Source organism: Pezoporus wallicus, unplaced genomic scaffold (assembly GCF_028554395.1).
Source record: "Pezoporus wallicus isolate ANWC-B61680 ecotype Strahan unplaced genomic scaffold, APGP_CSIRO_Pwel_v1 contig_8188, whole genome shotgun sequence".
Lineage (NCBI taxonomy): Eukaryota > Metazoa > Chordata > Aves > Psittaciformes > Psittacidae > Pezoporus > Pezoporus wallicus.
Window position 1 is genome coordinate 5,232,167 of NW_026640104.1, and position 13,717 is coordinate 5,245,883.

Below are 13,717 nucleotides of genomic sequence, written 5' to 3' on the forward strand. Positions count from 1 at the left end.
ATCATTCTGAACTGTTACAATAGTGTACAAATGTTCATCAAGCAAAACAAGAGCAGCTCTTTCCCATCAATTACAGGGCTGTAATAAAAATCACCAAACTTATCGGGTAGTTACGAATCTCAGTTGCCAAGATCACCATTATCAGCCACATAAAAAACCCACCCCACTCAACTGCTTATGTCACAATCTTCTGCACTACTTTGAAGAGTTATTGTTGAACACTCTCTCTGCTACATGGTTGATTTTAATTTCCATTAATTTTTTTAATTGACTATTAATCCATTAATGCATTAACACATCACAAGATTAAAGAGAGGTAAAAAATAATTAATAGAGGTAGAAAAGAAAAACAAAGGTGATGATGGGATTTGTTTTGGATAATTCTAAATGTGTGAAAGAAAATATAACGTAGACTAAAAAAGCAGAAATAAACATGTCATCGTTTGCATTTGCCACATTTAGGACCTCTCTATATATACAAGTTACCACGCAAATCAACTAGATAATATTTACAGCTGCTTCAACATTGTTTTCAATACATGATCAAGTGCACATACATCCAAGCTGTCATAAGCAAATGAAACATGGACAACCTGCTTACCCATGCTGGCATGGCACTAATGGCCAGTAGAGGGTTACCTCTACTGACAGGGTAGATTTCTGCTACCCAAGGTATTCATGCATTAAATGCAAATCTCCTATATTAATAAATTATCTCCAATAATGTAGTTAATATTCTATATGTACTGTGTGAAAATATCAGCACATGGATTTCTTTCTCTGTTTAAATCACATTTTTATGTTTTGCAGCAAAGTATAGCAAGTGTTTTCACAAAACTGAGGAAATTAAGCAACAGATTGATGGTACCTGTATTTTTGCCTCTCATAATCATAAGAAAATGACAAGCAGAAAATAAGACCATTAATAACCTAACTTAAACCTTTCCATAAAATTGCAGTGTAGAGACTACCTCCCAGGTAAGATCTGTTTTCCCAAAGCTGCATCAGAAAACGATATGACAAAGGATAAATCACTTACTTCAACACCATTTGGAATGAACTGTAGTTAAAAGTGTAGCCACCAATCACCCACATAAATTTCCCGTGCAGGACTGCCTTATGGGAAGCCCGGCCCACAGAAGGGCTGAATGGTTTTACATTTGGTAGAATCCAGTAAGACTCTGTAGAAGGGACGTTCAAAGAACAATCTGGACCTGTTTTGTAAACAAATGTGCAATTTGTACAATCTGTTAGACAGGGATGTTAGAGCCACTAAAGCAGAAACAGGGAGGCTTAATTACAGATGTCAAGATTGCTCATTCTGATAAAATACAGTATACACTTTTATGTTTAACAGATGCTCAGTGAAATAAATTGACAACAGGGAATGTCAGTCAAATTGAAAGCATTGGATTAGCTCAAATAATAATGATCCATTTCTGCATTCTTCTCTGAACACATATTGTATGAGTCACAGATTAAAAGAAAAGCATAATGCATCATATTTTTAGATGCTCTACAGGTCGAAAATGTACTACACAATATACACTGCATGTTACCTCTGGGGAAAAACTTACTGTGGTTAATTCAAATACAGTATAGCTTATATCAAAGCAAATAACGTTACAGGAAATTATACAATATAGATTATACTCTGTTAAATTTTAGGAAGAAAAAAATGTCCTTTGCCAATACTGTTCTGCACTGCTTTTCAAGAGTACAGACTGTAAAGTGCTTTAGAAAAAGATCTGAATATTCAAATTTTGTAAAATTGTATAAATCATTCTACAAAGATAGCAAATCCACAGCTATTATTTTGAAATTTAAACAATTTTTTCTATTATAAGAAAAAGTCAGCAAAATGCACAATTTTTAGCTTATAGGACTATTAAAATCATGAACAGCAGAAATATTTAGTGTTCATTTCCTTTGTAATAACTAAAATGTGATCTCTTCATCATTAGTTGATGCTCTAGATGTTGGAAGAACTTGAAAATCTTATTATGTAAAACCTGAATATACTCAGAACATTGCTGAAACAAACAAACAAAAAAGACGGCTTGTGCACTCTTTGCCTCTTGTCAGTATCTGTGTATCATTAACTGGCTTTATTTCTAGAGAAGGAACACTGAACTTTTAGGACACCAATCAATGTGTTCCACTTTAAACACTATCAATTATGGAACTGAAATTCTTGTCATCAGTGATTGCATACAGATGTTGTACGACAGCTAAATTATTTCTGTAATTTGATGCTGATACTAAAACATAATGGTATGTCCCTCTCATCCCGCCTAACATCCCTCAACCTGCAGGACATCCCTGAACACCTAAGCTGCTGAAGTCAGTGTGAGCATAACCTCCTTTGGGAGCTCAGTGATAACATGCTTAAACAATAAAAGTAAAAATTAAACACAGCACCCTGTCCTCCAAACCTACTTAAAATTCTTTGAATAAATCAAGATGGGCTGATCCAATTGATACACCGACAGGGAGTTTTCACTGGATTTTAACAGAATTCCCTTCCTAAAATCAGGAAACCTGATTTTTGTAGCGAAATAATGAAGGCCTTTACATGGCTAAATAACTGACTAGAAAATATAGTTATGAATAGTAGACAGAGTAAATGGCCACTTCTTAAAGGGAGGGAGGTCACCTGTGGAGTGGCACAAGGATTTCTACTCCTCAAGATATTCAACATAGACATTAATGATCCTGAAAGAGGATGAGCAGTGAAGAAAGTTTGCTGATAAAGGCAATTACTGGAGAGCAGAACAAATAAGATCAGCCCTTGAAGAGCCACAGAACAAGTTCTTGCCTCATCAGGTAACTGAGCTACAAAACTGCACATGAAACATAGATAAAAGCTATGTTTTAGACTGAGTGAAGAGAGTCGCTAAACTAACCATCACTAGACAGTAGCAAAGTCTCATTTGGGGAAAACTCATGAAAATATCACATCAACAGTCAGCAATGGTAAAAAACCCAAACCACATTAGGAATAGGGAACACTGTTACTTCCCTATATAAATCACTGTTTTGAACATACTTAAAAAATTGCATGCCCTAATCAAAAAGAAGATAGAATTGAAGACTGTTTACAAGAAAGTAATAGGGATGTTCAAAGGAATTGAATAGCTTCTGTAATTGGAATCACCAAGTCTGCTAAGACTTTTCCATTTGCAAAAGAAAAGAGCATCTGGAAATGAATTATAAATGTCTATAAAATAAGTGATATTGGATAGATATGAAGAGTGTACAGACTCCCTGAATGTAACAGCTGAGATTTATCAAAGGCAGCTTGAAAGAAGCCATGTTCTTAATAAACAAGAGGAGTAACTTCTGCAAAAAGTATCAGATCTCCTTGGCAAGAATGCTCTCCTGAGTAAGGATGTCCTGGATGCAAAGGTTGACACTGAGTCAAAGACAGACTGGACAGGCATTTCGAAGACAGCTGCTGCTAAAGTTTCTAACTAAACTAATTTACATCAAGTTCATAACTGTAAAGCATATTATCTTGGGGGTGGTGGAGTGGGGAGGGTGGAGGGGAAGAAAGGGGCACTTAAATTTTTCCAATATGTATTACCATTTTGAGGCAACTTATTACTATTACTTCTTACACACAACAACCACGCATCCAATCTGTGCCTAACCAGTTGTCAACTTCTCCTAGTATTCTACAGAAGAATGACGTCCACTTGCATCCAAATTACCTTCCATTCATTAAATAATGGAGACACTCAATTCCCATCATTCATTATACCTTCTACCCAGAAAAGATTAACAGTATTTGAATGAGGTCTAAGGAGAGTATGAACAATTCAGTATATTATTCTTAAGCATTAATAATAGATACTGTAACAGAATTGTAACCTCAGCAAGATTCTGATTCGGTGAATCACGGGAGGAAACAATTTGAACCCAGAAGTACTTAAAAATAAACAATTGATTAAGTACTCTTTGATCAGGAAAGGCATTAGAACTTCGAAAACGGTGCCTCGAGTCAGAAAATGAAAATACATTGAAGACTCTTATTACAGCGACCATCCTTGCATGTAGTGGTCAGTAGTGTCCCCTAGTGGCAAATAGTGAATAAGACACACAAATAACCTCACGCCAATTGATACCCGAGATATTCCGTGTTTGGAGAAAGGGAACCGGAAGAATTCACATAGCAAATACAAAATACATTCAGATGACAGTGAATGTATCAGAGTGAGGACAATCAGAAACTTTGTATAAAAAGTTAACAGTGCGAATTCTTAACAATACTGTTAACCAAATCAGTGATTGAAAGAGTGTTGCAGGTAACTTACAGCCTCAGTACTTCATTGCTGGTCTATGCTGAACAACAGGAAAGGTAAGATAGAGAGGACATGCACCATGTACCCAGGTCTTGTTCTGGCATGGAAGAAGGATGTGTTCTAAGGAGCCTCACCTGAACTCAGGAGCTTGAAAGCATCAGGTTTTTTCAAAGAACACATCAATACCCTGTGCATGATGCACACATGCGCTAAAGTAACACCTGTTAACACTGCCACAGAAGAGGCATCCCTGACCTCCCCCTCACTGCTTACTCTTTTCAGCTATCATCGTTACTGGCAGCAGTTTTCACATGGCTTCACCATGAACCAGAAAAGAGAATACATCCAAGTTGAAACTTGCTTTATTTCTAGCCAGGATAGCTTTTAATCAGGATGTGTTCCCTTATCTATGTTCCCTTATCTTTCACCTTGCCCATGTATGCCTAAATGTGCCAAGACTGTGTGGCCAGCACTACCTCTTCAGTGAAAGAGTAAAACATTCATGGAGTTATCACAGTATGTATAAATCAGTGAAAAAAATGGAATATATAGTTGAAAAAAGCAATAGAATAATACTGTCGCTAATGAAACACTATTTAAACGTCACTTTTGTAAGGCTATTGCCTTAGAAACGCAAGGTGAACGTAGAACTTAAAATACCATTTACAGATTTTTCCTACTTAAATACATATAGCATGAAATATCACTTTTATTTCAGCACAAATACATTTTCTCTTCAGGAACATCACATTCACCAAATACGTGCCTTTTGTGCAACAAAGAGCACTACAGCTGCAGAACAAAGATAATGAAAAATATGTTTTATTATTTTCTATGCAAATACGATTTTTCTCCACTTACTTAAAATTGGATTTCTTTCTTATCTTCCTAATGTGTCACTCAATCCACCAGGGTAGGGGAGAGGGAAGCTTTAAAAACAGCAAACAACTTTATAAATCTGAATTGGAAGCCAATTACATTATCCTCAAAGGAAGAAGAAAATTCTATAGGTTTAAAAAAAGCGATTACCCACACAACACAAGAGAAAGAATCTAATTTCTATTTATTGAGGAGTTTCATGAACTGCCAAAGTAACAATCTGTTCCAGTAGTTCAAATTGTAAGATCAATTTCCACCTAATGAGAAAATATCATCTACTGTCTTCGACCCTAATCTTCTCCTTTGGGATCACATGAAAAAAACTGAAGCATTGATGTGTTGAATGTAAATGTCACAGTCCTCTTTTCCATACAATCTAATCAAAGCATTTAAATAAAGCATTTGTTGTTATCTATTCTTTGATATCTGATCATTTGAGTTGAGAATTATTGCTTTAACATAATTTTCAACCACCACAAATACAAACCCAATATTACTGCTTTCAAATACCCAATAAAATCTTCATATAACACTGAATTTGAGATTATGAAAAATATTTCTAAGAGAATATATCTGAATATATTTGCAATAAAAATTCCATTGGAATTCCTTATCTTACAGGAAACTGGTGAGATATTAACTACATAAAAATAAATGGCTGCTATGTAAATGCAAAGATAAATGCTGTTCAAGAATGGCTCTAGTACTAGGTGTATTCATGCATCCCTACACTGCCACTGCACAACATCCATAGAGGATGTAATTATTTCCCACCTCCTACAAATAGTCTTGCTCCAAAATAGACTTAACAGTAGCCAAAGAAATCCCAGATAGGTCTCCAGCATTACAGAAGGCTGTGCCAGGTCTCAGCTTTCTCCATGAATTAAGCAGAAATCCTAATGCTCACAAGCTGATATGGTTCTTGACATGCCATCTGGTTGCTATTATTCAGTCCCCTTTCCTTCCTCAGCCAGGAAGAGTATCTGCAGGGTCAGTCTCAGCAGGCAAGCCAAAAGGGCTGCACTGCCTGCCATTTCTGCCTGTATTCAACACTGCCCTTTAACTGTTTGTCTTCAGGTCTCAAACTCAGGATCAGGTACATTGGTAAAGAAGAATAAGGCCTGATCCCATGACAGTCTTTACTGGAAGCTTTCCTAGCCACCTTCTACACTTCAATCCAAGATTATAAAACAAATTCTTAATACTCTTGATCCCTAAATGTATGAATTTAGTTTACAATGAAGTAATTACATCCCATGCATTAACTCTGTCTTGAAGGATACTCTGCTCCTCCTTTGTATTTAAAGTAACTCCCATCTTTGTATTACCAGATTTCATTAGCAGTTTTATGAGTAGATTATAGAAATTATGTAACGAGATCAGTCCCAAGTTCAGTCTTTAAATAGCACTGATACCTTTGCATTGCAAGTTAGATGTGCAGCAAACCCACTCTTATTTCACAATTAAGAAGCTATGTCCCTCTTACTGGTCCCTTCTGTATTCCTAATTTCTTCAGTTTCAATGATTTCCTATTACCAAATGCTGGTTTCAGATGAATATATTGGATTTTCTTGTAATTTCTCCTACAAATTATTTTAGCATGAACTACATTGACAAATCCACATTTCAACTGTTTCACTATTCAATCACAACAATGTGCTTCATTATTTCTTTCCTCAAGTTATGGTCTAGAAATTTACACACTGCTGAAAGAAAGCCATGAAGTTTTGGGCTGCCTGAATCACTTTCTTCCTATTCTGAAATAAAGGTGCTACATGTAATAAACTAAACTTAGCATCTTCCCTTGTCAGGGAGATCAGTACTATCTATCAGCTTCCCACATTCAGGACATAGTATTTCATTTGTTCATTAGTTTAATCAAGTGCTTGCATGCTCTAAACTGCTATATTTACATGCATCCATTTTAAATAAATATTTATTTTAAATTCATTAAGGTTTTCACTAATGCTTACAAATTGCAGGGGACTCCCTAAATCTCAGCCTAATTGCACATCCAGACCATTATGAACCACTTCAATACAGCCAACCATTTATTGAAATGAATCCAATAAATTCTATTAAGCTTGCTTTCAATAATCATCAGATGAGACCACAAAGGTATTTAAAATTGAAGCTGGCTCTTAATTTAACTGTGATATTCTTTCTTTTGCAATAAGGATATTTAATTTTCTTTGAATTTTAGACAGATTTTTAATGGTGCTATATTTTGTTTATAAATTGCACAAAGCCCTCCAAAGATGCTTGACAAATTATTACATTCAATCTGAACGTAAAACCATCCATGTTAAGCCAATTCCTTCCTAGGATTCCTTCTGTAAACGCAAAACCTCCTTCGACAACTCTCCTTTCTATGATACTCATAATGATATTTACAAATAGGAGCACATAAAATGGATTTTAACTTAAAACTGGGAAAGGAAAGGATTCCTTGGGCTTGTGCTTTTACGTACACATATCGTATTAATTGACATATAATGCACAAGACACCTCCCAGACTGTAAAACTGCAGTTTCTTCTGACTGAATTGATAGTCTGCCAGAAGAAAACCTGAAAAGTAAGATCTAGACAAAGACAGCATTACCACAGGGCAGAAGAGTGAAGACACCTGCTTCTATTTTTTTTTCCCTTCCAAAACCAGGTTTGTCCAAAGCAAGTGTTGTATCATACATCCTCTTCTCTGAAAATATGTACTTGTGTGCTTTCTGTTCAAGAACACCCAGGTACAGAAGCCCCAAATCCCAGATTTCAGACATCACAGCATTTAGCACAAGCTCTTTCCAGTTCTCCATTTCAACTGCTGCTGCCTCAGTTCATGTGTCAATCCTCCTTCACTCGTTTCAATAAACCACCACCACACAAGCACAGCTTTGCTAAATCCAAGCATTGAGGAAAAAGGTTTGCCTTTTCAGGATAACCTAAGTCAAGTATAGACACACTGACATAGCACTACTGGCCATATTCAAAATGCTGTTAGAATAAACACCATGCAATGAGCCAGGCAAAATACAGCAGTAGTCCTAACATCCCTTTTATACTTCCATTGTTTATTTTTCTCCTTACATAAAGGCTCATTTTTCCTTAGAGAGATGTTATAAAATTCAAGCTGCCTCAATTTCTAATAGACTTATTTCAAAGTTACTTAGTTCAATTTCAGAATCTGGTCTTCTGCTCCATCTATCTGGTAGGAGCAGATCTGCAGGGAGAAAAAACTAACCATATGCATTCCAGCATTTTATTGATGTTATAACTTTGAGCTAGGACTGAATGCCTGTTTGTAGCTGGTATGCATTATGGGCAACCTTGGAGCTCATCCGGTGTAGTTTCATCTAAAAGGAATGCAGTTCCTGTTTTCAAACTACCTCACGATGCCATACAAAAAACAGCACACGAGGAGAACCAGATTTACTTTGAAGGTACCCTTTGTAAAATAGTTTTAACCTATTTAATATGTGGCAGGATAGTTATTTCCTGTGCAGTGTATTGAATCAAGCTCCTTAAAAGAAATCAAAGAATATCTATATCAAGATGACCTGTAGTATTAATCTTAAAAAGTATGAAACATATTCATAGTATTTAGTGATATTTTCATTATGGCCACTTAACCCTCTTAAAAATGTGGAAGTGTTTACAACCCTCATAGTCATCCTGAATTTTTTAACCATTACAGAAATTCATGGTTTGGAAAGCTCCTCTGCTCACTTACAGCCTGAGACAATAAAGAGACACAGCGATCCTGATTTCAAAGAGAAATTTGACAGAATCATAGAATGGTTTGGGTTGGAAAGGACCTTAAACATCATCTAGTCCTAACACCGCCTGCCATAGGCAGGGACGGAATTTGCTGGCTGTAAACACATGTTCAGCAAAAGGTAACATCTTTCTATAAACTATCCTTTTCAACTTCTTTAACAAGTCATATAGTGCAAGAACCACCACTTTTGTCTCAGCCAAATCCACATTTCTTTGTTATCGGTGCCTAACAAAGAAAAAGGGAGCAAATAGGTAACGTGCTTTGGGTTTTTTTCCTGAGTTACACCCACAGCCTGTACCAGCAGCATCAACACATTCTGCTTTAGAATATCCAGAAAGCTTAAGCAGTAATGGGACAGTGAAATATGATCTAGTACTCAAAGGGAATCACTCCTCAAGATAAGCTTCAGCCTTCATTATGTTACCTGAATATTCATCTGTTTTTTTTCTGTATGTACTTCTGAGACCAAATATTTCAGAAATGTTTAACATTATTGAACATTATTAGCATTATTAAAATACTCTTAACAAAAAGTACATATAACAAGTATACTTTTTCAAATATACTTTTTGTTAAAAAATAAAATTCTTATATTACTTTATTTCCATGTCTAGAAGTTTCTATTACGGCTTTATTGTGTATTTGTACAACTAAAAGTTAACTGCAAGTATCTACAAGATCCTTCTTCCACAAAATGTATCTAACAATGAGGTGATCCTAATTTTTACTCAAAAAAAATATTCTTTCCCAAAGAACAGTGTTCTCTTTTCTCAGAATACTTTTACAACGGAAATTTTGTTTTCAAAGATGCTCCATCCCCAACATCCACAAGATGTCACCATTGTAAAGGAAAGAAAAACCACGTGCTGAAAAAAGAAATACGTTTATGTTCTGAACCATGGATTTTATTTACTGTACATCTCAATGCAGTTCAACGATTTTATTTTTGTTTAATACAGGGATTAAATATACCTAGAAAAACCCAAACCCTAGAATTCTCCTCAAAAACAGAGAAATCCAGACCCTACTTTAGCCACTTGGTTTGAATCCCCAAACACACAAAAAACTTCGCAGACATCAAGAGCAGTAAGATAAGTAAAACCATTTCTGGTTCCAGCATTGCAAATAACCTACATAGAAGATACTGTCAGCTTAGGAACATTAAAGTCTATAGATGCAAATAGATAAATAGATGACTAGAACAGAGAAGCAAGAGAGGTTCAGGAAAGTTTAGTACTGTTTAGTATTTAACAAGAAAAAACATTTACATATCCAAGCCAGCTCAGCTAACACAAAGTTAAAAAATTAATCAAAATCTATGTAGGTTCAGTGAAAAATCTGAGCAAAAAAAAAAGCTCTAATCCTACTCACTGCAGAAAAGAACAGGAAGCTATTATGCACAGAAATGGTAGATGAAAGGAAGGCACTAACAGTGAAAGTTAGACTTTTAATTTCATTTTGTGCTCAAAGCTTCAAATGTTAACTGAAGGTTCAGCCAAGACAGCATTTCCAAAGATTTGTGATTTTATACACAGGGATCTGAAACTGCAAGGCCCCAGTGCACAAATAAAAGGGTGATATTCTTGCTTCAAGTTCTATTCACAGCTTCCTTACAGTGATTAAGCTTTCAGGATCTCTTTTTGTGTGCTACAACCATGGAAGGGTCTAAAGGACTCAGCAACAAGTCTGCACTGTTTCCATTCAATGACCATATTGCTAACCCAGCTCCTTTCTGCGGGTGCACTGACTGCCTTTTAATGAATAACTTCATTAATGAAGAAGAGGAATGTATTAAATCTCATGGTGTCGTTGGTCTAATAGGTGTGACAGCTAATAGGAGTAAAAAAGTCATTTCCTTTGACATGCAAAAAGAAACAGCAATTAAACCAAAGCAGAGGCAGGAAGTAATGTGAAGAGGGCACATCAGCTAAGTAATCTGGAGGTACTTATACATTTCTTGCAAGAGAATAATGCCAAATTCAATCCACAGCAAACTAATCCAATCGAGACTTCCAATAGGATTGGTAAAGGATAAAAAGAAAAAATTGACAAACACGTAGCATAGTTATTGAAAGTGAATTACACATTTAGGATCTGAAATAATCGCTCTTTAGTAAGAAAATTATTTATGGTCCTGAGAGTAAAAATACAGCACATGCTTACAGTACACCTGTTACTACTCTACAGTATGCATCCACACAGACTTTCTTGCACCATCTCAACAAAACAGCTTACCTTCATTTTTCATTGAGAGGCTTTACAATATGCACAATGAAGGCAGCGCATACTTACTTCAGGAAACACTAAAAATATGACGTGATGATGCGAAATTCAGGAAGGGGAGGGAAGAAAATCAAATCTATCTAGGCATTAAAGAAATTAATAGAATAAGAAATTAGGCTATGGAGGAACTTGGCCTTCAGAAGTGCCCACAACTCTTGAGTAATTACTGCTATTAATATTTCAAATTAATGAGGCAAAAAGAAGAATGCCCACCACAAGGAACTTTAGGTCAGATATTTCCACATTATCTTCAGACAGAAAACATCAAAGCTATGAGCCTTTTATGGCATTAAAGTGTGAAAATTTCCTCCAGACATTATTTGTTCCTTTATGTTTATTCTTTAAAGATGCTAATATAGATAGGCATTATAGATAGGATGCATTAAAAGCAGTCCTTTTGTAAATATTCCAAATCCAAATAACAAAACCTTACCTTGCCAGCTATCATTGCAAACACACAGCTTCTCGCCTGTCAAATCACAGTAGCCATGATCTGGACTGCCACAGTTGGCTTTACAATATGGAATATCACAGGCTTCTCCTTTCCAATACTTGTCACACTCACAGTATACCCGGCTTGGAACAGACACACTGGTTGTGCACTTCCCATGTTCTGAGCAGTTATTAGGACATGAATTAATTCTGAAAACAAACAATACATAAAATAAGGGAAATGAAAAGCCAAGAGTTCATTACAGTGGTTTGATCTGACAGTATTCCAACTGTACTTGTTAGACAAAGTATTTTCTTCCTGAAAAATTTCTGTGTACTGATAAAATACAAGTTTAATGATGATTTTACAGGCACATGAGCTGAAAAGGTATTCATCCAGGCTTACACATGCAGTCTGTGATGCAGTCAAGATCACAAACACTTTGTACTTTAACAAGGAGTATTGACATTAAGCAGAAGGACAGATCACCACCTATTTTTTCCTGTGTTCCAGTATCAGCTTTCTAGTCAGTCCCTTTAAATGCTTATTATTTCTAAGAACATCCACCCTACAAAACACTGAGATCACAGGCAACTGGATTGCAAAGCTATGGAAGCTGGTTCCAGAAATGCAGGCAATTCCTTGGAGATGAGGAAGGACTGAAAGACACTGAAGTATGCAGGTCCAATAGTTTCCATGATCAGAATCTCAGGCAGTATGCGCCTGATGGAGTCCAAAAAAGATTTGAAACCTTTCTGATGACTCACAAAGGGCTGGGTTGAAACACAGAATAAACTGTTAGTACAAACGCCTGCTGGTAACACAGACTCCTCCCTGTAGATGCAAGAGTTGGATCCTGTTCATAGCATTCCTTGCTCTTACTGAAGAAAGAAACTGAAATAGTGGGGAATTGTTCAAGGCTGGACTTCAGCCAAATGTAGTTGTGGTTGGAGGGTCAGGAGACATGCTTTCATTTTCTGAAGACTCACACCTCAGAGGGCAGATTCTGCTATATTACCAAACAAGAATATTTCATATCTGAACTACAAACATTCTGGGGCTTTGCCTATTAACACATGGCATTAAAACCATCGATGACACTAACTTCTGTATACCACAGCTCTGAGGAACCTCTCCTCCTGACTCTATAGGGAGAGAGTTCTGCAGGAAAGTGAACAGTTGAGTCTTCCCAATAACAGATACATCAATTTAAAAGTAGACACATTCCCACTCCAACAGGCTCATTAAGCATTCAAACACAAATAAAAACTGGATGAGCAGAGTTAAAAGCAGGTTGCCTGACTTCAAGGAATACAAAATTTACCAGGGAATTCCAGAGCAACTATTGTTTGCAACTGGCTTGGCATTTCAGACACAGAAGTTGTGCTTCTGTCTTCCCCAAAATGAAGGGATATAAGCAGCCCACCAAGATAAAAGTCAGAAACTGCTTTGTGGTTACCAAACCAAGAAAGAAAGAGGGAAACAGAAGCAAAGTGCAACAGATCGGAAACAGAAAAAAGTTAATGCAGGCATAAAACGCAATTGCAGGTACTTCTATGTTTATGTACCATAAAGCTTTATTATAAAGAGCTACTGATGGCTCATTAAAAAACAGGAAAAAAAAAGGCACGTATTTTAAAAGTACCCATTGCAATAGAAGAAACAGAGGAACCAAGTACATAAAATTTCCTGACTTATGTGTTTCATGGAATTAAAAACTGGCAGGTTTTTTATTTAGCTTAAACCTTCAAAAATATTAGGTAATAATATGTAGCATTCACCACTTCATCAAATCATGAAAGAATGCACAGCACATCTAGTCGTTTCTTAAGAATGCCATGTCATATTGCCATTTGCTCCCAAGACAAACACAAAGAAGTGCAATAAAAGCTTCAGGGATCACTGAAAAATGTATCTAATTACAGTAGAGAAGTCTGCCAGGTGACTGCATTTTACTGACGTCAATTGACAAAAATACCCTGTCTTCTGGACTGCTATTTCCAATGCAATACATGTAAAGTGAGGTTTCCCAAACTCTGAGAGCTA

At 36.2% G+C, this 13,717-nt stretch overlaps 1 protein-coding gene across 1 annotated transcript in view; it reads right to left on the reverse strand.

Moving 5' to 3' along the window:
• Positions 1–13,717, reverse strand: part of ATRNL1 (attractin like 1) — a 507,795-nt gene that overhangs the window by 447,865 nt on the left and 46,213 nt on the right. Inside the window, exons 5-6 of the mRNA XM_057417243.1 lie at positions 11,672–11,880; positions 1,040–1,214 (exon numbers count right to left, since the gene is read on the reverse strand). Coding sequence (XP_057273226.1) covers positions 1,040–1,214; positions 11,672–11,880 — 384 coding nt within the window. The remainder of the gene's footprint in view (positions 1–1,039; positions 1,215–11,671; positions 11,881–13,717) is intronic.